Below are 25,476 nucleotides of genomic sequence, written 5' to 3'. Positions count from 1 at the left end.
TGATTCTGCATCTTCTGAGCCTCAGTGCCAGATCACCAGGGATATTCTGTACTTAAAACAGCTCCCTCACTGCTCCCATTCAGCTCCACAGTGCCAACTGCAGTGACGCCTTGGGAGTTCTGGGGTCTTCATCACACAGACGTTTCCTGAGCATCTACTGCCGGCATGCGGGACGCTGCAGTGAGCGAAGGAGACTGCGTTCTGCCCCCGTCTTCACAGTCACCCAAAGGACAACGCCAGTCAGCGTGGGGGTGGTGTCGGGGAAGCAGTGCTTGAGCCACGGTCTTGGCGGCAGCGTGACTTCACCAGACGGGGGCAGAAGAGGGACCAGCAGGTGCAAAGACCTGACTGCCCCACCAAACAGAGCAGGGGGCGTTCCAGGAAGGGTAAGGTCAGCGGAGGTCGAACCAGAGGTCAGAGGAGAGTTTGCCATAAGGTAAACCAGAGAGGCAGGCAGGGGGGAGTTTCCTGTGTTAATTTGGCCAGGCTGTGGTGCCTAGTTGTCTGGGCAAACATGAGCTAGACGGTGCTATGAAGACAGTTTGTAGTGTAGTCAACATCTACAATCAGTGTACTTTGTAAGTAAAGGAGGTTATTTTTCTAATGTGGAGGTGGGCCTCACAAAATCAGGTGAAGGCCTTAAGAAAGAAAAACAGGTTTTCTGGAAAGGAGGGAATTCTGCCTCAAGATTATAGCGTAAAAATGCTGCTTTAAGTCTGCTGCCTGACCTTCCTTAAAATAACTTCTCTCATTGCCCTCTCCCTCCACGAATGTGTATGTGTGCATACAATATGGTCATGTTTCCCTATGGGTCACTTTCTCTGGAGAATCCTGGCTGACACAGGACAGACCGTAGAAGGCTGTGCAGGATTTGGGCAAAGGTGGGCAGCTCTTCTCCAGCAAGCTATAGGAGACGGAGGACTTTAAGCAGGAGGGAGGCCGAAACAATCAACACAGCCCTACCCGCAGCCAGGCTGGCACCCAGGGGCCAGGTGTGGTGGGCTCCAGGGGCCCCAGCATCAGCTGTGTCATGCTGCCCATCCTGCAGGGTCCTGAACCTCTTTCAGACAGGTGAGGATGCTGTCGGCACCCCCGAATCCCAGTGGCTGTTCATGCGTTTCTTCAGCTGTTTGGCAGATGCATGCGTTTATGGAGCATGGCCTGCCCTACCCATCGAAATGGGCTGGACTCAGGGTGTTCCTTGACTATGGACAACAGCCTTTCTCTAAATTCATTCATTCAACAAATACTTGAGGCTCTACCATGAGCTGAACACTACACTATGGCTCCTCCATCCATGGGATTTTCCAGGCAAGAGTACTGGAGTGGGTTGCCGTTTCCTTCTCCAACTATGGGATATAGCAGGAAACAAAACTGGCAAACCCGCTGCTTCGTGCGGCGTACGGACGTCACCAGTGCTGGTGACAGAGCCGACCAGTGTTATCAAGCCGAGCATAGCCTGTTGGGCTGAGGTGGCCAAAACTGAAAGTAAGAGGACAGAGTGGAGAGGTCGAGTAGCACAGCGCCACTTCTCAGGCCCGAGTCCAGCAGATCCTGGTTTCTGTACTTCCTGCTCACCTCTCTGAACCTTAGTGTTCTCACCAACAAAATGGATGAAAGTACCCAGCAAAACACAGGTTCACACCCCCAGCTTCGCAGGACAAATGAGATAATAGACCAGAGTCTCTGTCCCAAAGCACTGTGGTAAACATCTCAGCGAATGTCGGTGAGATTTGCTTCGGCTTTGTTAGTCTTCTTGTCACTGTGTTACCTGTGACAAGATAACGCAGGTTAAGTAATTTTCCCAGAGCCACACAGCAAACCCAAGCCATAGGCCCAGCCTCAGATGTGCCAGCCCCAGGGCCTACGGTGAAGATCCCAGCAAGGAGGCTTGGAGTATTCGGGGATCTTAGTCTGGGTTTCATTTTAGATGCCTCAAGTTTGCCAAGTAACTGTAGCAAAGCAACTGAAGAGAGTGAGAGAATGAGCTGAAGAAGAGGGTGGGAGATTACTGGCCCGTGAGGCCAGACTCCCCCCAGCCTCGCCCTCCCCGGGGGCTCATTAGTCTCCCTCCAGCAGAGACGCCTTCTGGCCCAGTGCCTCAACCAGCCTTGCTCACTCACCCAGCTCCTGCCTCCCAGCTTCCCTCTGTGCCACACTGTCCACAAAACACTTCCTGCAGGTGAGCGGGCGGCGGCCCAGTGCAGCCTGTCTCCCCTCCTTCAGCCTGAGCAGGCCCCGGAATCCCACCAACCCACAGCCTTCCTGCCCAGCAGAGAGAGCTGAAAGCCTCATCTTATTTGCCTGCCTCTCCGCTGCCATCACCTGATGAGGGGCAGGGTCAGTGTCCACAGAGTATAGGTGTCCTGCAGGTGATGCTGGGGAAGAGGCATTCGGGAAGTTTCCCCAAACACCAGCCCCTGCGCCTGTCTGCAATCATGGTCTCTCCTTGCCCTTTGGATTTTAACTGTCTTCAGTCAGTCAGTTCAGTCGCTCAGGTGTGTCCTACTCTTTGCAACCCCATGGACTGCAGCACGCCAGGCTTCCCTGTCCATCACCAACTCCCGGAGCCCACCCAAACCCATGTCCATTGAGTCAGTGATACCATCCAACCATCTCATCCTCTGTCATCCCCTTCTCCTCCTGCCCTCAATCTTTCCCAGAATCAGGGTCTTCTCAGATGAGTCAGCTCTTTGCATCAGGTGGCCAAAGTATTGGCGTTTCAGCTTCAGCATCAGTCTTTCCAAAGACTATTCAGGACCGATTTCCTTTCACATTGACTGGACTCTCACGCGTCTCTCTTCAGCTGTCTCGAGGCTCCCGTTTGGGGTGGAGGGTGGCTTTATGTTTTGTTTCGTAGCTGTGCTGGGTCTTCGCTGCAGCACACAGTATCTTCACTGTGGCATGTGGGATCTAGATCCCCGCCCAGGGATCAACCCTGAGCCCTCTGTTTGATCTGAGTGTGGAGTTTCTTTTTCTATAAACTTTTTATTTTGCATTAGGGTATAGCCGACTAACAATACTGTGACAGTTTCAGGTGAACAGCAAAGGCACTCAGTCATACAGGTGCACGTATCCATTCTTCCCCAAAGGGAACGTGGAGTCTTACCCACTGAGCCATCAGGGAAGTTCCAGGTTTGGATTTTAACTGAGTGATAATTAGCATTCCGCATTAGTCTCGGGTGTATACCATAGTGACTCAGTATTTTTATACGTTATGAAATGATCACCCCAGTAAGGCCAGTCACCGCCCACCCTCATATACAATATTATTCACTACGTTGTTTCTGCTGTGCGTCTCCGTCCCGTGACTTTATCTTTTAATAGTCAAAAATGTGTGTCCCCTAATCCCCTCCACTTACTTCATCTAGCCTCCCTCCCCTCTGGCAGCCACCAGCTCTCTGCACCTCTAAGTCTGTTTCCGTTTTGCTTGTTTTGGTTTTTAGATTCCACATTTAAGTGAAATCATAGTTTTTGGCCTTCTCTGTCTGACTTCTTTTAATTACATAATATCTGTTGGGCCCATCCATGCTGCTCAAATGGCAGGATCTCACCCTTTTAAGGCTGAGTAGTTACCCCTTGTATATGCGCACCCCATCTTCTTCATCCATCACCAGTCAGTGGACACCTGGTTTGCTTCCGTGTCTTCGCTGTGGTAAAGAAGGCAGCTGTGCCCATCGGGTGCCCATATCTTTTCAGACCAGTGTTTCTCTTTTCTTTATATAACTACTCAGGAGGGGAGTTGCTAGATGTATGGTAGTTCTATTTCAAATTTGGCTCAATGGTAAAGTACCTGCCTGATAATGCAGGAGATTTAGGTTTGATCCCTGGGTCGGGAAGATCCTTCTGAGAAGGAAACGGAAACTCACTCCAGTATTCTTGAGTAGAAAATTCCATGGAAAAATCCATGAACAGAGAAACCTGGCATGCTACCGTCCATGGAATGGCAAAGAGCTGAATACAGCTGAGCAACTGGACACACACGAGTGACCCCTTTTCTCCACATCCTTTCTGACCCTTGTTGTTTCTTGACTTTTTTTTTTTTTTTCACAATTTTGAATTAATTAGTTTTTGACTGCTCCGGGCCTTTGTTGCCACGTATAGGTCTTCTCTAGCTGCGGCAGCCGGGGCTGTTCTCTCGCGGCGGCGCACAGACTTACTGCCGTGGCTGCTCTTGTTTCAGAGCACAGGCGAGAGCTTCCGGTCGTGGCAGTGCTTCCACTCAGCAGCCGTGGCACACGGGCTTCGTTGCCCTGTGGTGTGTGGGATCTTCCAGCACCAGAGATTGAACCCACGTCCCCTGCATGGGCAGAAGGATTCTTAACCACTAGACCACCAGGGAAGTCCCTTGCCTGCTTGGTAGCAGCCGTTCTGACAGGTGGATGAACTGCCTGCCTTGTGATCTGCCCCAGCCCGGCCCCCCCGCCTGCCAGCCTGGCCTCCCCCGCCTTCTTCCCTTCAGCTTCACGGCCCTCCCCAGGCTCCACGCTCCTGTGGGCGCTGCCTCCTTGGCTGCATCTTTCTGCAGTAAGCCAGCGGTATTCTCTATCGTAGCATCTTGTTCCTTTCCTTCAGAACACACGTTGCCGTTTGTAATCTTCATTACTTTGTGTGTGTGTGTGTGTGTGTGTCTTTGTGTCTTTCTCTCTCTCCTTCTCCCCCTTCACCTCTTCCATGACCCCATACACAGGTTAAATTTTTAAATGCCAGAAAATAGGACCACCTCAGCCTTATTCACCAGTATATACAGTACCTGGTACATTTCAGTTTCCCAGTAACTATTTCTGCCTGAATAAATGACAACATCAGTGAATATGTTTGTCTTAGCTCCTCTGCCTGAGGGCATAATCTAAATGTGTGTGTGTGCATGGGCACACGTGTGTGTTCATGGGCACACGTGTGTGTGTATGTGTATGTGTGCATGTGGCTGAATTTTACGCAGATGGTCAATCTCCCAGAAGGCAGAAATGGGGTCTGGTCATGTTTGTATCTCCCCCAGCATCTAGCAGAGTTCTCAGCACAGAATGGATACACAGCAGAACCTGAGGATCAAAGGGACATTAACTCAACATGCCGAGGCAACCAGAGGCCACGTGGGGCCCTCCCTAGCGTTCTGTGCCATGAGGATCCCTTGGGGCCAGTCACGGGGATAAAGTCACTTGGCCTTAAATTGTGGTACCACCCATTTCAACTTGTCCTTAGAGCTAAGCCCCGTTTGGTCATTGACAAACTGGCACGTGCATGCTGCTTGCTCAGTCGTGTCCAACTCTTTGCGACCCCATGCACCATAGCCCACCAGGCTCTTCTGTCCATGGGGTTCTCCAGGCAAGAATACTGGAGTGGGTTGCCATGCCCTCCCTGCAGGGGATCTTCCCAACCCAGGGATTGAACCTGCATCCCCTGCATCTCCAGCATAGCAGGTGGACTCTTTACCCGCTGAGCCACCTGGGAAGCATTGACAAACATCCGTATCCTATTTTAACCTGTTTTGTCCCATTCATTCATTTTGTGATGGGTCTACTGGAAGCCTGGCAGTGTGCTGCTGCTGCTGCTGCTGCTAAGTCGCTTCAGTCGTGTCCGACTCTGTGCAACCCCAGAGACGGCAGCCGACCAGGCTCCCCCGTCCCTGGGATTCTCCAGGCAAGAACACTGGAGTGAGTTGCCATTTCCTTCTCCAATGCATGAAAGTGAAAAGTGAAAGTGAAGTCGCTCAGTTGTGTCCGACCCTTAGCGACCCCATGGACTGCAGCCTTCCAGGCTCCTCTGTCCATGGGATTTTCCAGGCAAGAGTACTAGAGTGGGGTGCCGCTGCCTTCTCCGCACCTCATTACTCAAGATGTGGTCTGTAGACCAGGAGCTCCGCCATCTCCCAGGAGCCTATCAGAAGCGCAGACTCTCCAACCTGAAGGCAGACTTACTAGATCAGAATCTGCCTTTTAGGAAGATGCCAGGTGATTTACGTGTACACTGCAGGTTGAGAAGTCCTGGTCTAGAAAAAGATAGACACAGTGTTTGCCTTCATGGAGCCCAAGGCGGGCAGAGCATCAGTGAAGAGCAGCAGCTGGAGGTTGACTATTAATGAGAGAATAAAAAACTCTGAGAGCTTTATATCAAGGGAAACTCACCCAGGAGATCAGAGCAGGCATTAAAAACCACCTGAAAGTTTTGCTATTTTGTCCTTAAAGCAGCAGGAATCTCAGGGAAAAGGGTTTACAGCAAGGGTGGGAATGAATGAACTGGCCCACGTCCCCTCTCAAGGGTAGCAATTACCTTTGTGATTCATCCTCAAACAAGACTGCCTTCTCAGTCTTCAGCCACATTCACGTGTCTGATGAGCAGGGCGGCACAGGACCCCAAAGTCCAGGCAGGTCTAGGCTCAGCCTCTGTCTGTCCAGGAGGAGTCTCCTGTTGGCGCGCCCGTATTCTGAACCCTGGCCCTTCCTGTATGGTCATCCTGCTGCGGACCATGCCCAGGGTTTCCGGTACATGCCTGTTTGCTCAGTTTTGAGACGTACATCAGAGATGCTCAACATGGAATTAGGGTTCTGAAGGTAAATCCTAACTCAGCTCTGCACACCCTCCAGTAGCTAAGTAGAGGCCATAGGGAACTGTGGTAAAGACTGGAGTCAGAGAGACCTGGGTTCAAGTCCTAACTCAGCCATTGCTCACGTTGTGACCTTGGGCAAGTGTTTTAACCTCTCTGAACTTCTGTCAGAATCTGTGAATCCCTGCCACGTTAAGGATATTGTGAGGGCCAGGTACAATGTGCGTGCTTTATTCAACAAATAATTTCTTGAACACCTACTGTGTGCCGCTCTGTATACTGTCTGGGGCCTTCAGTTCAGTTCAGTCGCTCAGTTGTATCCGACTCTTTGCAACCCCATGAACTGCAGCATGCCAGGCCTCCCTGACCATCGCCAACTCCCAGAGTTTACTCAAACTCATGTCCACTGAGTCCGTGATGCCATCCAACCATCTCATCCCCTGTCATCCCCTTCTCCTCCTGCCCCCAATCCCTCCCAGCATCAGGGTCTTTTCCAGTGAGTCAACTCGTCGCATGAGGTGGCCAAAGTACTGGAGTTTCAGCTTCAATATCAGTCCTTCCAATGAATATTCAGGACTGATCTCCTTTAGGATGGACTGGTTGGATCTCCTTGCAGTCCAAGGGACTCTCAAGAGTCTTCTCCAACACCACAGTTCAAAAGCATCTATTCTTTGGCACTCAGCTTTCTTTATAGTCCAACTCTCACATCCACACATGACTGCTGGAAAAACCATAGCTTTGTCTAGACAGACCTTTGTTGATAAAGTAATGCCTGCTTTTTAATATGCTATCTAGGTTGGTCATAACTTTTCTTCCAAGGTGTAAGCGTCTTTTAATTTCATGGCTGCAGTCATCATATGCAGTGATTTTGGAGCCCCCCAAAATTAAGTCTATCAGTGTTTCCCCATCTATTTGCCATGAAGTGATGGGACCAGATGCCATGATCTCAGTTTTCTGAATGTTGAGCTTTAAGCCAACTTTTCACTCTCCTCTTCCACTTTCATCAAGAGGCTCTTTAGTTCTTCTTCACTTTCTGCCATAAGGGTGGTGTCATCTGCATATCTGAGGTTATTGATATTGCTCCTGGAAATCTTGATTCCAGCTTGTGCTTCATCCAGCCCAGCATTTCTCATGATGTACTCTGCATAGAAGTTAAATAAGCAGGGTGACAATATACAGCCTTGATGTACTCCTTTTCCTATTTGGAACCAGTCTGTTGTTCCATGTCCAGTTCTCACTGTTGCTTCCTGACCTGCATACAGATTTCTCAAGAGGCAGGTCAGGTGGTCTGGTATTCCCATCTCTTTCAGAATTTTCCAGAGTTTGTTGTGGTCCACACAATCAAATGCTTTGGCATAGTCAATAAAGCAGAAATAGATATTTTTCTGGAACTCTCTTGCTTTTTCCATGATCCAGCAGATGTTGGCAATTTGATCTCTGGTTCGTCTGCCTTTTCTAAATTCAGTTGAGATTCACAATTCACATACTGTTGAAGCCTGGCTTGGAGAATTTTGAGCATTACTTTGCTAGCATGTGAGATCCATGCAGTTGTGTGGTAGCTTGAGCATTCTTTGGCATTGTCTTTCTTTGGGATTGGAATAAAAACTGACCTTTTCCAGTCCTGTGGTCACTGCTGAGTTTTCCAAATTTACTGGCGTATTGAGTGCAGCACTTTCACAGCATCATCTTTTAGGATTTGAAATAGCTCAACTGGAATTCCATCACGTCCACTAGCTTTGTTCATAGTGATGCTTCCTAAGGCCCACTTGACATCATTCCAAAATGTCTGGCTCTAGGTTGGTGATCACACCATCGTGATTATCTCAGTCGTGAAGATCTTTTTTGTACAGTTCTTCTGTGTATTCTTGCCACCTCTTCCTAATATCTTCTGCTTCTGTTAGATCCATACTATTTGTGTCCTTTATTGTGCCCTTCTTTGCATGAAATGTTCCCTTGGTATCTCTAATTTTCTTGAAGAGATCTAGACAAGAGCCCTGCCATCATGGAGGTTAGCAGCCCAGTGGAAAAGCATCCTTAGTTGAACAATCATGCGAATAAATAGTAGGTGGCAAATGTAGTTTGTGCTTTGAAGTGGGAGGGCAGGGCAGGAGGGGAATAACTATGAGAGAGCAAAACAGAGACCCAGTCAAGCCTGGGAAATCACAGGAGGCATCTCTTTGCCCAGCATGACTCTGCACCTCTCTTTCAGGTACCTGGAAGGAAACCACTTAACAGCTGTGCCCAAGGAGCTATCCAGCCTCCGACATCTGACACTCATGTAAGGAGCCCAGCATCAGTGGGACATCAGTGGGATGTTTAGTTTTCTCTCCTAGGGGAGCTTAAGAAACGGGTGCAGAGGAAGGGGAGGATGGCACTGCAGCCGTTGGGGTGTTCCTGCCCTTCTCCCTCTGGGTGGAGCAGCAGGAGACAGCTAGGAAGAACAGGCCAACCACATGCGCTGGGCCTCACCCAGTGAGGGCTGCACACAGAAGCACCCAGGGCCCAGCCTCCATAGCCACCTGCGTCACCTCCCTCCTTGCCTTTGGAGCCTCTGACCTTCCGGGCTCCCAATTAAATTCCTGAGATCCCTTAGTCTTCAGTTTCTTGCAAGCAGTGGCTGCACTCAGGATGGCCAAAAGCACAAATTTGCCTTTTCTTCTTCCTGCTTCTTTAGTTACTCAGTAAAGGTTCTAAGTTGTTTGTTGTATAGTTGCTAAATCATGTCTATCTCTTTTGCGACTTCATGGACTGTAGCCCTTCAGGCTCCTCTGTCCATGGGATTTTCCAGGCAAGAATACTGGAGTGGGTTGCCATTTCCTTCTCCAGGGCATCTTTCCCACCCAGGGAGATAGTTCAAATTGAGACTCCTTCAGGTGGGAGCTGCCACTGTCTCCAAGTCTGCCAAAACCCAGGAAAACCCCTGAAGGAGGAGCAGGGTTGCTAGGCGTGAGTGGGGCTCAGGATGCTGGCTGGTCCATGAGCTTTGTCTCTCAACAGCCTCATTGCCTCACCAAGAGGGCAAGCAGGATCCCTGGGCAACTGGTAGTTGAAAGATGCCCCATGTGCTAAGGGGCAGGGAGCCCTGGAGCAATGGCCCTGGACCTCAGCTGATGGTAGGAATCATCACAATACTTTAGGCTTTGTTTTAAACACTGACGCTCAAGCCCACACTGGACTAGTTAAATCAGAATATCTGGCCATGAAACTCAGGTCTCGGAGGACATAAAGCCCCCCAGATGATGCTAATGTACAGCTGATGCTGAAAACCACTGCTCTGGATATGTATCCCTGGTGAGAAGCTGGAGCTTGCAGTTGGCAGAGGATCACACTCCCACCAACCTCATTCCCTCTAAGAAAGAATGTGATAAGATGGGAGAAAATGAATGCTGGGAGAGAGGGAAGGTGGAGGGACTGTGAAAGCAAGAATTGATCAAGGGGAATAAAAAGCTCTAGAACAAGAAGAAACTGTTATCTTGTGCATTATGTTTTGCTGGTAGAATAAATTTGATGAGTAGACAGCTGTATAAATGGATGAATGAATAAATGGCAGTTACTTGAATGACTGATTGAATAAATCTTCAATTAAAAATGAACATTTGTACTAATGAGTGGATAGGTGAATAGATGGATGGGTGGATAGATGGATGGATGGGCAGATGGGCAGTGAGGTGAACAGGTAGATGGACAGACGAATGGGCGGATGGATAGATGGGTGATGGACAGATGGGAGGATGCGTAGATGGGTGGATAGGCAGACAGAAGGTTGGACTGATGGACAGCTCGGTGAATGAGCAGATGGGTGGACAGACAGATGGGCAGATGGGTGGATGAATGGGCAGATGGACAGATGGACTGATGGACATATAGGAAGATGGAGGAATGGATGGATGGCTGGATACATGGATGGACTGGAAGATAAGTGGATAGACAGATGGACAGGTAGATGGATGGATGGGTGGATAAACATGGGATGAGATGGGAAGATGGGTGGATGGACGTATGGACAGGTGGGTGGATGGATAGATGGGTGAGTGCTGAATGGATGGATGGATGGCTGCTTGGGAGGCACATGTGCCTGTGTGGAGGTTGGGAAGACCCCACATGCAACTAACAATACACTGTGACCCTTCCGTTTTCTTTTCCTAGTGACCTGAGCAACAACAGCATTGGCATGCTGACCAACTACACCTTCAGCAACATGTCTCACCTCTCCACCCTGTGAGTACAGAGAGCTACTGTGTTTAACATGGGCTTGGCACAAAGTGCATCCTTCCGCTGTCCCTCAGGCTTACGTGCCCTGCTCTAGTGATCCTCAGGACGGTGGCTGACCCAGCACAGGGCAGACCCTCATCATCAGAAGGGAAGCAAAATAGGTCATAACTCTGGGCAGGTAGAAAGGGGTTGGCACCTAATTGCTTCTGAAGTTCATGTCTGGAATACCTTCTGTGATTTGTGAATTTTCCCTACTCAATTATATTTTGCTCAGACCCATTTGGACTTCCCTCATGGCTCAGACAGTAAAGCGTCTGCCTACAAATGTGGGAGACCTGGGTTCAATCCCTGGGTCGGGAAGATCCCCTGGAGAAGGAAATGGCAACCCACTCCAGTATTCTTGCCTGGAGAATCCCATGAACAGAGGAGCCTGGTGGGCTACAGTCCACGGGGTCGCAAAGAGTCAAGACATGACTGAGCGACTTCACTTTCAGATCCACTTATTACCCATTAGCTCTGTGCACTGTGAGCTCTCACCATCTGACGGTAGAGGGAGATGACAGCAAAGCTGGTCAGGGGCCAGCCTGCTAGGAGCCCGGGAGGAAATGGGGGGATGAAACTGGGAGCTTCTGGAGTGGCAGGGGATGCTTCTCTTCCCTTTATCCTCAGGGTGCTTTCTGCCAGTTTATTAAATTGGTGAAGGTAAAGAAACCATTTGCTTTGGCTGGTGCACAGTGTGGACTCATGCATGCGGCAATAGCTGAGACTAGGAGGGGCCAACAGAGCCTGTGTGTCCTTTTCCACAGGATCCTGAGCTACAACCGGCTGCGGTGCATCCCTGTCCACTCCTTTAACGGGCTGCGGTCCCTCCGAGTGCTGTGAGTACCCCAGTGAGCCGCCTTTGACTTAGACTTCGCTGGTAACGGCAGACAGGACTGAGCACTCTGTTCCCTGCTTGCCGTTACTCAAAGCCCACGTCCCTCCCCACCCAACACTCGTAATTTGCCCCATGGGGCAGAGAGAACTCATGCTTAGGAGTCAGTCATTCCTGGTTCCAGCCCACTTCCTCTTGAGCAACCTGGCGCACATCACTAACCCCTCCTGAGTTCCTACTTCTTTATGTGCAAAACGGGATCCATAGCACCTGCCTTGCGAGGATTAGGATCTGTAGTTACATGCGATTATACTCCGCATCCCAGCAGAGCCCAGTAGGCAGCACTTGGCCTCTCTTCTGATGGTCATTATTTCACAGCCAGCCCCCTTGGCTTCAGAAGGGCCATGGTAACAATGCAAACCTCTGCAAGGAAACTGAGCTCCTGCCTCAGAGAGCCCAAGCTGGGAGCCAGCGGCCAGGGCCCACGCACACACAGCTTTCTGTTTGGAATGGAGTCGACTCACAGAGCTCTTGAAAGTTTTAATAAGTTGTTAACATTGAAATATCAGCAGGTTTTTTCCTATCAATCCTGACTTCTATATACGCTCTTGGAAAATGGAGAGACCTGGCCCTCCCAGGTTCCCCTCTGCGTTCCTGCAGGGCTGAGCAGTCTCTGTGCAGTCAGCAGCCTCCACACCAACGCGCCCCCCCACCAACTTAGCTCCGTAGCCTGGCTGGGCTACGCATGGGTAGGGGACAGCCATCTGAGGCAGGTGACCTCTGAGCAAAGGCGAGATGGCCGTAGGGTCCCTTGCTTTCCAGGTATGGCTCTGCCTCTCCCCAGATGTGTGTCTTCTCATCCATGAAATCAGATAATGAGGGCAGTTGCCTCACAGAGTCTTATGAGGATTAAATGGGATACTGTGTGTAAAGCACTCAGCACGGCTCCGTACATGAGAAACACTTTATATGCGTTTGTTATGGCTGTTTTCACATCGACACTTGCCACAGCAGGAGTGGCACCTCACTGCCACCCCTCACCCTGGGCCCTTTGTCACCTGATTTTTGTGCTTTGCCATATTGCACCTGTTGTCTTGGCAAGGGAGGATCCTTTGAATGATGGTCCTGTGAGAAGAGAGATGCCAAATACTCCCAAACCTATCAACTTCTTACCCTTTTGGACTATAATGACTATAATAGTCATAGCCATATTTTACAGGGCTTTTTGTGGTCATTGCCTCATGGAATCTTCTGCAAACAGTGTTGTGAGAGTGAGAGAATTATACCCATTTTAAAGATAGGAAAACTGAGGCCCAGATTGGTACCATCACTGGACCAAAATTCAGCGGTCAGGAGGCTGCAGAATCAAGCTTTCTGACTCAGAGCCCCAGGATCCTTCCCAGGACCCAGTGATGGTCAGCAGACAGCACCCAACAAGCGGGTCTGTTCATGAGCCTCCAAGCTGATGTGATTTATTGAGGCCCACAAAACACCAGTGTCAGCGACAACTCCCACCACATGTCATCTGTGCTGTTATTAAAGATCAATTCTCTAGGGGCAAAAATGTGCCCGCGCTGACAGTGTGCAATCTGTTATTGTCACTTATTTATTATCCAGCTTCTCAGGGGAGCTGGAGAATACAAAGATCAGCAAAACCATTTCCCTGTTTCGACCTGAAGACAATGGGGCTTGCCTCACTGGCCGGGACTACGGCTGGACCTGCTGCCCCACCACCGCTCAATCCCAGCTTATTGACCCCCCACAAGTCTTCTGGTTCTGGGCATAGATGGGCTGCCATGGGTGGGACCCACCATCTCAGTGGGGTCTGTGTCCATGTGTTCATAATTAGAGCCGTTCTGGCTGGGGCAGCTCAATGTGGAAGGGAGAAAGAGGTTTGCGTGTCCATCTGTCTGTCGACCAGGGTGCTGGGGTGCACAGAACCCCCTGCCCAGGATTCCCTGCTTCCTCAGCACCTCGTTGGTGTCATTCCAGGGCCAGAGCTGTCGCTAGTTCACCAGGAGTCCACAGACACGTCCAACACACTTACGTTTGTCTCTTGACTTCAGAACGGGTAGGCTTTTCGCAGCATCATTTTAGAATGATGGGCTCTCGAACAGCAAAGGGGATCTTAGAGGCTCTCATCCAAACTGTCTGCCTCAGTGGGGAGCAACCATTCTCTGCATAAAGGCCGAAGCAGGAAAAATTAAAATGTTTATGGGCTACATTTCTTCTATGATATTTGTATCCTTTCTTGCAGTAATTGCACACCTAGGAAGTTTTTACGAAAAAATAATCCAAAAGGAGAGAAAGGTTCTCTGCATTAAGACCTTAGTTGCACTGTTATTTTTAACCTAAATTTTAAATATTACTCAGAAGGGCCATAGTGGGAATACATAAGGAAAGCATGGTGCAACCGGTCGATGAAGTACAATTATTAAAAGAGGTAAAGAGGAAAACTAGAGAGCAGAGTGGGAGCCTGTTTACTACACAGCATTATGTGAAAAAGTAAACCTAATTTGTGTATATGTTACAATTATAACTGGTAAACGTTGATAACCACAAAGGACTATAACGGAGCATGGGTAAATGAAAAGAACCATTGAAGGCTAACTTGGTAACATCAAGTCATTTCTGTAATAAATGAGGACAGAGGTAAAGATGAATGAAAGTAGTAACATTTATAATTTAGAGGGGTGGGAAACAAAGTAGGCTTTTTTTAAGGTTTTTTTGGGCACTGGGTCTTCAGAGCTGGACACGTTCTCTGTTGTGGCGAGCGGGGGCTACTCTTGGTTGCAGTGTGGTGGCTTTTCCTTGCTGTAGGCGCGCGGACTTCGGCGGTCGCGGCCGCGGGCTCTAGGCGGCACAGGCTCCAGCAGTTGCAGCACCCGGGCTCAGTAGTTGCGGCTCACAGACTCTGGAGTGCGGGCTCAGAAGTTGAGATGCACAGGCTTAGTTGCTCCATGTGGAACCTTCCCAGACCACATATCAAATCGGTGTCCCCTGCATCGGCAGATGGATTCTTCTCTACTGCACCACCAGGGAAGTCCCGGATAGGGCTTTCAAAATAAGTAATTGTAGTATCAGTAGCTGCATGTGGACATTTGTATATTCCTGTCTCATATCTAAAGGATTCCATTAATTTGATGAAAACTTCAGAAATGATTCGAGACCCTGGGATACTGGCAGTTTGGGATGAAGGAGGATGAGCAGCAAGGTCTAGCTATAGAAAAAGGCCAAAAAATGTTCTGGAAAGTAGGAAGAAAGACCTGACATTTATGAGAGAGAGGGGGAGAGAGAGAGAGAGGCGAAATGAGAGGAGAGAGATGGAGTTTGTGTGTGTGTTGGCAGGTGGATATGAATATATTTCAGATAGTACATTGGTCGAGAAGCTTTGGAGTACAAAATACTGTGTGAAAATATGCTTTTCCTACCTGACTCCTAATCTAAAAATAGCTGGAAGAGAACTTTCCCCCAGACATTCTAGACCTTGGGGGATCCGCCTGTTCCCTGATCTTGGCCCCACCCCGAGCCACACGCGTTGAGTGCGTGTGGTCCCAGCTGTCATTGCCCAGTCACAAGAGGGCCACCTGGAATCAGCGCCGGGAGGACTGTGTCAGTGTGGGCTTGTGAAGGAGCAAGCGGGCCACTGTCATTCATCATCCTCTGTATTTTTAGCTCCTAGTCCCTGAAGTAAGTCCCTGTGCTTGCTGCGTATGCACCCAGGGCTGTTCTTCACTGCTCAGCTGACTGTATGGACTCTCCCTGCAACATCTCTGTGAAGGGCCCCATTTGCCCTCTGCTTGATTACCCTCAGAGACCAAGAACTCATTCTCTTCCAGACAACCATATTCCTGGTTTTTGGCTGTGTGACATGAGGGATCTTAGTTCCCTTTGCCCCCTGCAGCAGAAGTGTGCAGTCTTAACCACTGGACCACCAGGGACGTCCCCGGCTGGGGACCAGATATTGAACATCAGACAGTCCTGGAGAGCCAAAAGGTGACTCCTTGTGACCTTCAAACCATGGCCCTAGTTTGGCCCTTTTTGGTGCCACACACACACAAAAAAGTTTAATTATGAGTTTTAGAAATCAGGAGTGAATCTCAGAAATTATCCTGTCCAAACCATTCATTTAAAGACAAGGAGACAGATTCAGAAAGGCTGAATGCCTTGCTCAAGTTCTTTCATTTATTCATTCTTTCCTGAATGCCCACTGTGAGTTACTGCTATGCTCAACACTGGGAGGAAGAGGGTGGAAAGAGCGAAGGTAGCAGTTTATACTTTCAGAGAGCACATGGTCTAAGGGGACACAGAGCAAGTGCCAGTACTGGGTGATGCCTGTAAGAGAGCCACAGGAATACAAGAGAGGCACTCACGCCAGCGCTGGTCGTCAGCAAGACTTTCTGATTTAAAAATAGTTCTCACTGCTGACATTTATTAAACGCTGACTGTGCACTGCACACTGGGCTCGACACTTCTGTTACATTGTCATATTCACTCTTCCCATCAACTCTAGGAAGAATATACCACTATTATCCCCATTATCCAGATGAGGAAACACAGGCTTGGCAAGATTGAGTAGCTTTTCCAAAGTGACACACCAGGAGAGTCAAACTGGGATTTGAACCCAAGACTGTTTGCTGTCTGAATTACTGCTGTTAACTTCTGTTCTGAAGGCTGAGTCTGAAATGTCAGAGGGAGATACCTAAATTGGGATGGAGTAAAGAACATTCTGCTGCTGCTGCTGCTAAGTCACTTCAGTCGTGTCCAACTCTGTGCGACCCCATAGACGGCAGCCCATCAGGCTTCCCCGTCCCTGGGATTCTCCAGGCAAGAACACTGGAGTGGGTTGCCATTTCCTTCTCCAATGCATGACAGTGAAAAGTGAAAGTGAAGTCGCTCAGTCGTGTCCGACTCTTAGCAACCCCATGGACTGCAGCCTACCAGGCTCCTCCGTCCATGGTAGGCAGGAGAAATATACAGTCTCTGGACAAGCCTGGAAGTCGGGAAGGATGTGTGTGTGAGGAGTGTATACAGGAAACTCCATGAGCAGCTGGAAGGTGGCTTCTGGGGGTGGGGGCAGGGTGGAGACTGCTGACTAGTTACAAGGTGGGAGCAGGACCAAGGCTGGAACCCGTGTCTCTTGGCTTCCAGCCTATTGCTCTATTTACCGCCTTCCATCCTGCTCCATTGTGGGTTACCATCTGTTTATTTATTTGGCCACACGGGTCTTAGTTGTGGTGTGTGGAATCTCTAGTCGCAGCATGTGGGATCTAGTTCCCTGACCAGGGATCAAGCCCGGGCCCCCTACATTGGGAGCTTGGCATCTCAGCCACTGGATCACCAGGGAAGTCCTGGTCATCATCGATTTTTATTGCCTCTCAATTCAGACTTTTCTTGAAGACTGGGGGCGGGGGAGGGTATGTGGCCTCTTTAAAAATAGATTTTTATTTCCTACCCAGAGAGGGCTGGGATAAGAATTAAAGAGTGGGGTGGCATGAAAGATATGGGCAGAGAGGTAAGGCACACGGGGCGGCTCTGCCAGAAGTCACCGTGTCTGCTGGAACCCCACACGGGGCCCCTTGGGAACAATAGGCTGCAAGGCTTCAGGCTTCCACCTTGGGTGAGTAATGCCTTGAGAGGAGTGGCCCCAGTGTGTCTGAAAACAGGGAAGGGAGGAGTCAGGAGAGTGTTTGCAGTAATCCTGACTGACACGAGGGAGGGCTCACTGTGTGCTGGCCCTGCATCAGCTGAACCATCCGTAAATCCTCGCTTAGGAAGCAGTATATGAGATCCCTTCCCGAATGAAGGCAAAGACAACCAGTTCAAACTACCTTAGACAGAAATAGAGACTGTATCAATGCAGGGAACTGAAAAATGCAATAGTAGGTATTAGGTTCTAGGGCCAGATGCCAGTCCCCCGGGGGTACTGTCAGAAATGCGCCTCTTTCTGCCTCACAGAGTGAAACTGCCTCTGTCCTCATAATTCCAAGGAAAACCCCAGAAATGTCTCCATTGACTTGCTTAGGTCACATGCTCAACCTCAGAGCAATCACTATGCCTCTGATTGGGCAGACCTGGCCCATAGCTCTGCCCACAAGGCCAAACCGCTTGGACTCAGAGGTGGGGAGGGGTGAGTCCCCATGGAAGAGGGAGGAGCTGTTAACAGAAAAGAGGTGTTTGATGTTGATCAACCCATATCCCTAAAAATATCTACTACAAATTGTTTAGTTGCTAAGTCGTGTCCAACTCTTTTGCGACGCTATACACGGTAGCCTGCCAGGCTCCTCTGTCCATGGGATTCTCCAGGCAAGAATACTGGAAAGGGTTGCTGTTTCCTCCTCCAGGGGATCTTCCCAACCCAGGGATCAGTCCTGTGTTTCCTGTGTCGCAGGCAGATTCTTTATCACTGAGCCACCAGGGAAGTAGATATTAAGAACGCCTCTATTTTAGAGATGAGAAAACTGAGGCACAGAAAGAATACGTCAGTTGTCTAAGTTACACAAGCATTGATTATCAGAATAAGGATTTGAACCCATGTTTTCTGGCTCTAGACAGCTCCCAGGTCACCTGGGAGTTGCCTAGTTTGCTCAGAAGAGAATTCACCCACCCCATCCCACATTTAGGACAAGGGCAGTTCATGTCATCTGTTATACAGGCCGTGAGCATCACCTAGTTATGCAGATCCAGGTTCAGGCGATGAAGAACTGGCGGGGAATGGTTACGCCCTCCTGCCGCCTTCCTGATGTTCTCACATGCATCCTGGAGTTCCCCAGGCTGCTTGAACACCACCTGAGAGTCAGGTGGAAAAAAGGAGTACCAGGCGCTTGAAGATGAGTCATGTCCAGTTCAGAGTTGCTTGCCAGCACCCACCCCGCATCACCCTCTCCCTGCCCTCCCCACCTCCATGAGGTATAAGGGAGAATGACAGAGAAAAGTGCTTCCCAGGAGGGCGCATTGGTCCCACTCCCCTGGCATTCTTTAAGAGGGTGACTGGACATGCGAGAGTCCTTCTTTGGGGGCCAAACCAGAAGCCAGAACCTGCAGTGTAGGCAGATTTCTGGAGCATCCTCCCAGTAAATTACAGCCCCAATTACTTGGCAGTTTATAGAGATCTCAGTGGCTCAGCTCATAATAAATGGGAGTGTGACTTGCAGGAGTCACAGGACCAAAGCTGCCTTTGGGTCATTTGGTGTTTTTAAATTAGAGCTTTGTGCCTCTCCAGGGGCCCGAGCCACATTCGGAAACGATTAACAATGGGGTTGGGTGCATTTGCTTGCAAACAGCAAGCAGTCCTGAAGACATCCAAGTTAATAGCAGTCCAGAGCCACTCTGATTCATAAGTGACCACATGGATTAGAGACTAAATGATACTGATGGATGTGTGAGGAAGTGCTTCAGCCCCTTCTTATCCGGGAAGGTGAGAAGCTACACGAACAGTGTTTAGAGGACTGGGCACTTTCATCCTGTTGTCCTGGCTGCCTAAGCATTGAGGACCACGACTCAAGGAGAGGAGGGATGGAGGGGAAGGAGCTTATGGTAATGAGGAGAGCAACGCGGGACAACCAGCTGTGTTCTGGAGGACCAGGGCAGCGGCATCACCTGGGAGCGTGTTAGAAATGCAGAGTCCACTGAATCAGAATTTCTGGGAATGGGGTTCAGAAACGTGCGTGTGTATTACCCGCAGCGCTCGGTCAGCTCAAGATGCTTTACTTGTAATTAAGTGTAATTAAGCTCACATCTATATTCCAGCTGAAGACCCAGGGCAGGCTAACATCAGCTAACAGGAAAACGAAAGAGCAAGTTCCTAAGTTATTATCCTGTTTACACTTCCACAGTCAATGTTAATCACCCCTCATTCAACTAGGGCTCCCTTCGCAGCCCAGGGGATGGTGCCCAGCAGTCACCGAGGAAACCTCTGAGTTTCTGTGAATATCCTCCACCTTGCATTTCCCAGGCCAGACCCAAACTGAGTCATCAGCATGGGGATTTTTTTTCTTTGCAGTGGATGACGCATCCCTCCATGGGGAGATAGCCCACGAATTGGGGATTCACTCGTGTTGTTACTTGAGCAGCAAACCCATGTTCCTTCAGCTTTTCCACAGACCTGTTCTCCAGGCATTTATTGAAAGCTCAGTGTGTCCCCACCCTGCAAGTGAGAACAGCTCCCAGTTACTGCACCACAGAGTGGAGAGAGGTGTGATTAATGCCAAGCAGGTTGCCTGGCCCCTCAGACACACTGCCAGATAATAAACATAACAGTAAGACCCACGTATGTGTGTGGTTGATGCCAAACCCTTTCCCATAAAGATGAATGTCCAGCTCCAGGGAATCTCTCCAGGGTCCAAGTGCCCCCTTCCCTCTGTCTCCTTAGCTGGGGTTGACAGCAGTTCTCAGTTCAGTTCACTCGCTCAGTGGTGTCTGACTCTTTGTGACCCCATGGATGCAGCATGCCAGGCATCCTTGTCCATCACCAACTCCCAGAGCTTGCTCACACTCATGTCCATCATGTTGGTGATGCCATCCAGCCATCTCATCCTCTGTTGTCCCCTTGTCCTCCCACCTTCAACCTTTCCCAGCATTGGGTCTTTTCCAGTGAGTCAGTTCTTCCCATCAGGTAGCCAAAGATTTGGAGTTTCAACTTCAGCATCAGTCTTTCCAATGTATATTCAGGACTGATCTCCTTTGGGATTGACTGGTTTGATCTCCTTGCAGTCCAAGGGACTCTTAAGAGTCTTCTCCAATACCACAGTTCAATTCTTAAGTGCTCAGCTTTCTTGAAGTCCAACTCTCACATCCTTACATGACTAATGGAAAAACCATAGCTTTGACTAGATGGACTTTTGTTGAAAAAGTAATGTCTCTACTTTTTAATATGCTGTCTAGGTTGATCGTAGCTTTTCTTCCAAGGAGTAAGTGTCTTTTAATTTCATGGCTGCAGTCACCATCTGCAGTGATTTTGGAGCCCCCCAAAATAAAGTCATGGCATCTAGTCCCATCACTTCATGGGAAATAGGTGGGGAAACAGTGTCAAACTTTATTTTTTTGGGCTCCAAAATCACTGCAGATGGTGACTGCAGCCATGAAATTAGAAGACGCTTACTCCTTGGAAGAAAAGTTATGACCAACCTAGACAGCATATTAAAAAGCAGAGACGTTGCTTTGTCAACAAAGGTCCGTCTAGTCAAGGCTATGGTTTTTCCAGTGGTCATGTATGGATGTGAGAGTTGGACTGTGAAGAAGGCTGAGCACCGAAGAATTGATGCTTTTGAACTGTGGTGTTGGAGAAGACTCTTGAGGGTCCCTTGGACTGCAAGGAGATTCAGCCAGTCCATTCTGAAGGAGATTGGCCCTGGGATTTCTTTGGAAGGACTGATGCTAAAGCTGAAACTCCAGTACTTTGGCCACCTCATGTGAAGAGTTGACTCATTGGAAAAGACTCTGATGCTGGGAGGGATTGGGGGCAGGAGGAGAAGGGGATGACAGAGGATGAGATGGCTGGATGGCATCATGGACTCAATGGACATGAATCTGAGTGAACTCCGGGAGTTGGGGATGGACAGGGAGGCCTGGCGTGCTGTGATTCATGGGGTCGCAAAGAGTCGGACATGACTGAGCGACTGAACTGAACTGAACTGAAAATAAAGTCTATCACTGTTTCCACTGTTTCCCCATCTATTTGCCATGAAATGATGGGACCAGATGCCATGATTTTGTTTTTTCGAATGCTGAGTTTTAAGCCAACTTTTTCACTCTCCTCTTTCACTTTCATCAAGAGGCTCATTAGTTCTTCTTTGCATTCTGCCATAAGGGTGGTGTCATCTGCGTATCTGAGGTTATTGATATTTCTCTGGGCAGTCTTGATTCCAACTTGTGCTTCACCCAGCCCAGCATTTCTAATGGTGTACTCTGCATATAAGTTAAATAAGTTAAATATACAGCCCTTCTTTCTGTCTCCTGAGCTGGGATTGATAGCATTTCTCAATCCCCCTTAAATCTCTCTAGGTAAATATGAAGGGAACCAGTTTCATGATCTGTACCAGACATTGTTCAAGACCTTTTACGAGTATTAATAATGGTTAACCATTTAGTACTTAGAAAATGCCAGGCTCCACATGGACTAATGCACCCACAGCTACCTGCTATGGCAAATCTCCTTACTTTCTTTCATTCCCATTTTACAGTAGGAAACCACGGCACAGAGAGGGCGAGTAACTTTGCCCATAGTCATACCGCTGGTAGGTGGCAGAGTCAGAGTTTGAATACAAGCAGCTCAGCTCCAGAACGCCCCATCTCAACCACAGTTCTCCCCATTATCTCTGAAACCCGTGTCTTGTTTAGATCGCTCTCTCTCTCTCCATTTTTGAGGTGTAAAAATGGAGGCCCCAGAAAGGAAAATAACTCACCCAGTGTTCCACAGCTGAAAGGGACTGATTTCTGATTCCATCCCACGTCTAGTGCATCTCGGTCTTTGCCAGGCCCTCTACCCAGTGCACTGCCGCTTCTGAGCTGAGTGTGGAAGCAGCCACGCTCGTGACTTACAGGAGGGCCCCTCCCGCTGCCAGCAGCGGGCCCTGTGGGCTCAGAGGTGGCGAGCCGGCCTGGGGCGCCGAGAGAGGGGAGTGAGTTCACAGCACTTTCTGAAGGTTGACCTGCTCTGTGCTTCTGCTTCAGCACCCTCCACGGCAACGACATCTCCAGTGTTCCCGAAGGCTCCTTCAATGACCTGACGTCTCTTTCCCATCTGTAAGTAGCCCTGTTTCTCCCCTTCGTGCATCTACTCAAAACAGGAAAGCCTGTAACGCCAGGAGTAATAGTGTCACCGTTACCACCTCAGTGTGATTCTTTCCGTATGTATGGAACGTGTTTTATTGACAGAAACACACCCACACTGAGTACCTTGTGTGTTCCCAGCTTCTGATGCCTTCATGAGCAGCAGCATCAATTATGTAAACAATATAAATGTTTAATAAGAATGAACATAAAACTCTTACTATGTGCTCAACACTTTAAATGAATTATCTCATGTATTTCTTATAGCAAATCAGGCAGTTTTATCCCATTGGGAGACATGGTGAAACTGAAATTAAAAAAGCTGAAGACTCGGTCCAGGGGTTGCACAGCTAGTAGGTGGCAAAGACCTGGTTCAAATCCAGGTTTGCCTTGATGCCAAAACACAGATGCTCTCCAAATTCAGAATTAGGTAGCCCCTCCCATTTCACACAGGGGATACTGGGGCCCTTAAATATTAGGTCCTGCGTATCTCTCCCAGTGAACATGTTTGAGTCTGTATATCAACTCTCTGTATATTTAATTATTTTCATATTGTGCATATATACTACAATACTGATATATTATACATGCATATTATAAAATAGTCAAAAGCTAGAAAATTAAAAGTGAAAGTCACTCAGTCGTGTCTGACTATATAGTCCATGGAATTCTCCAGGCCCAAATACTGGAGTGGGTAGCCTTTCCCTTCTCCATGGGAACTTCCCAACCCAGGGCTCAAACCCAGGCCTCCCACATTACAGGTGGATTCTTTACCAGCTGAGCCACAAGGGAAGCCCATGAATCCTGGAGTGGGTAGCCTGTCCCATCTCCAGCAGATCTTCCCAACCCAGGAATCTCTGCATTACAGGCAGATTCTTTACCAACTGAGCTCTCAGGGAGGCCCGGAAAAGGCTCTCATTAAAACTCAGTGGAAGTTTTCACGTTTTCTTCCCAGACAGCACTTTGGAGGTATCTGCACTGGACGTGTCTTTCTTTGTAGGTTTCCCTCCCCTACATTTTAAAGCTGAGTGCTATAGGGGAGGAAAACTTTCCTTATACCCTCTTTGGTTCTATGGCCAGCCTGACATAAGAGACATTAACAGGAGAAAAGCATATAAATCATTTAATGTTTTTATGTGTACATGGGAGTCTTCAAAAGGAAATTTAAAATCCAAAGATACCAAGGTTGATAGACATTATCTGTTTGTTTGTTTGTTTTTTCTTGTCCGTGCTATGTGGTTTGTGGGATTTTTAGTTTTATAGTTCCCCAGCTAGGGATTGACCCTGGGCCCACAGCATTGAGAACGCAGACCCCAAACCAGTGGACCACAAAGGAATTCCTGTATATGTTTTTACAGAAAGAATGAGACAGTGTGGGGCTATAATAAGACAAAGGGCTTCCCTGGTGGCTCAGTGGTGAAGAATCCACCTGCCGGTGCAGGAGATGCAGGAGATGGGATTCGATCCCTGGGTTGGGAAGATCCCCTGGAGGAGGGCCTACCAACCCACCCAGTATTCTTGCCTGGAAATTCCCATGGACAGAGGAGCCTGATGGGCTATAGTCCAAGGCTTCGCAAAGAGTTAGACACAGCTAAGTTACTATGCACCCATGTAACAAGACAGAGGGGCTTGGGTGAGAGGCAGTAAGTCATGGGACAGTGACTAGGAAATATTTTAGTAGGTTTATTTGTACAGGTCCATTCTGGTGTCAACTCCCAGTCTCTGGTGATAAGAATGTTCTTTTCTTTCTAGCGCAGGGAGGGTACCTTTCTCATAGGAAATGTGACCTGCTTTTAGGCAGAAACAGCATGTCGTGTTTCTTAAGTGCCTTCAACTCAAAACAGTCACTAGCCCGTGCAGCATATTTGAACTGGCACCCTCTGAGCCCCTTTTGGTGGCCTGAAGCTGCCTCCTAGGTTGCTGGGCATCAAAACCTTCTCTCTGAGTTTATCCTCCAGTACACCCTTTAGTGGGGCAAGAGAGCCAGGTAATCAATGGCAGAAGGCCCCAGAAGCCTCCCGGAGGGGCTGGAATTGGGGACGAGTTGAGGATGGGATCTCACCAGGGTAGGTGAGACCATACCTCAGAGAGGGAAGGAGCTTGTGTGGGGTTGGAACATCAGGGATTGGAGATACAGTCTGGAGTCATTGACCTTACCCCAGTAGGAATAATGTCTTTGCTGGTCCTCCTGTTGGATACCCCCAGTCTAGGCAAAGTCTAAATCGTCTACTTTTTCAAGGGACTCTGGAGCCTATGGGCCGGTCTGGGCAGGGGACCCTGATTTCCGGCTCTGCCTCCTAGGGCACTGGGAACCAACCCGCTGCACTGTGACTGCAGCCTCCGCTGGCTGTCAGAGTGGGTGAAAGCTGGGTACAAGGAGCCCGGCATCGCCCGCTGCAGCAGCCCTGAGCCCATGGCTGACCGACTCCTGCTCACCACGCCCACCCACCGCTTCCAGTGCAAAGGTAGGTGCTGACCACCCCCCCACACATACACACACATCTCTGCACGCCTCCCCCAACCCCCACCCCGCAGGGTCTGCTCGGTCTCCAACAGCCTGGCAGAGCTAGGCATCTCAGCAAGTGTAACTTCCAAAACCACTGTCCCGTTTCTTCCATGGGCCACACAAAGACTCAGATGCTGAAACCAACGTAGACCTGCATCTCAGCGTCCATTTGTCCTTTGTTCCCCTAAGCCCCTTGCTGCTGTTTCTATGTATTCCTCGTTGACTTCTTACCCTACCTATTTTTGCATAGCTGGGAAAATCTTTAACCTGAATTTTTTCACCCAACATTCTTAGAGCATAAGCACTTTCCCATTTTACTGTAGCATACTTTGATCTCATGAAATTTTGGTTGACTGCATGGTTATCACGATAACAAACTACTGCTAGGTTCTTACTCTATAGCAGGCGTTCTGTTAGGCATTTTTTAATGTATTGTTCATTTAATTCTCACTTTTCATGGAGTCATTTAATTCCCCAAAATGAGAAACCTGAGGCTTACTGAGGTTAGTTGACTTCTCAAGATTACACAGTGAAGAGAATGCCAGGTCCTTCCGATCCCAGAGCATGGTC

General features: G+C 49.0%; 1 protein-coding gene across 1 annotated transcript in view; it reads left to right on the top strand.

The window, feature by feature from the left end:
• The window catches only part of SLIT3 (slit guidance ligand 3), a 723,236-nt gene that overhangs the window by 645,981 nt on the left and 51,779 nt on the right, over window positions 1-25,476 (top strand). Inside the window, exons 21-25 of the mRNA XM_027979969.2 lie at window positions 8,754-8,822; window positions 10,691-10,762; window positions 11,563-11,634; window positions 22,302-22,373; window positions 24,702-24,865. Coding sequence (XP_027835770.1) covers window positions 8,754-8,822; window positions 10,691-10,762; window positions 11,563-11,634; window positions 22,302-22,373; window positions 24,702-24,865 — 449 coding nt within the window. The remainder of the gene's footprint in view (window positions 1-8,753; window positions 8,823-10,690; window positions 10,763-11,562; window positions 11,635-22,301; window positions 22,374-24,701; window positions 24,866-25,476) is intronic.

The sequence above is a fragment of the Ovis aries genome, chromosome 16 (genome assembly GCF_016772045.2).
Source record: "Ovis aries strain OAR_USU_Benz2616 breed Rambouillet chromosome 16, ARS-UI_Ramb_v3.0, whole genome shotgun sequence".
Lineage (NCBI taxonomy): Eukaryota > Metazoa > Chordata > Mammalia > Artiodactyla > Bovidae > Ovis > Ovis aries.
This window is presented reverse-complemented; position numbering and strand designations above follow the sequence as displayed.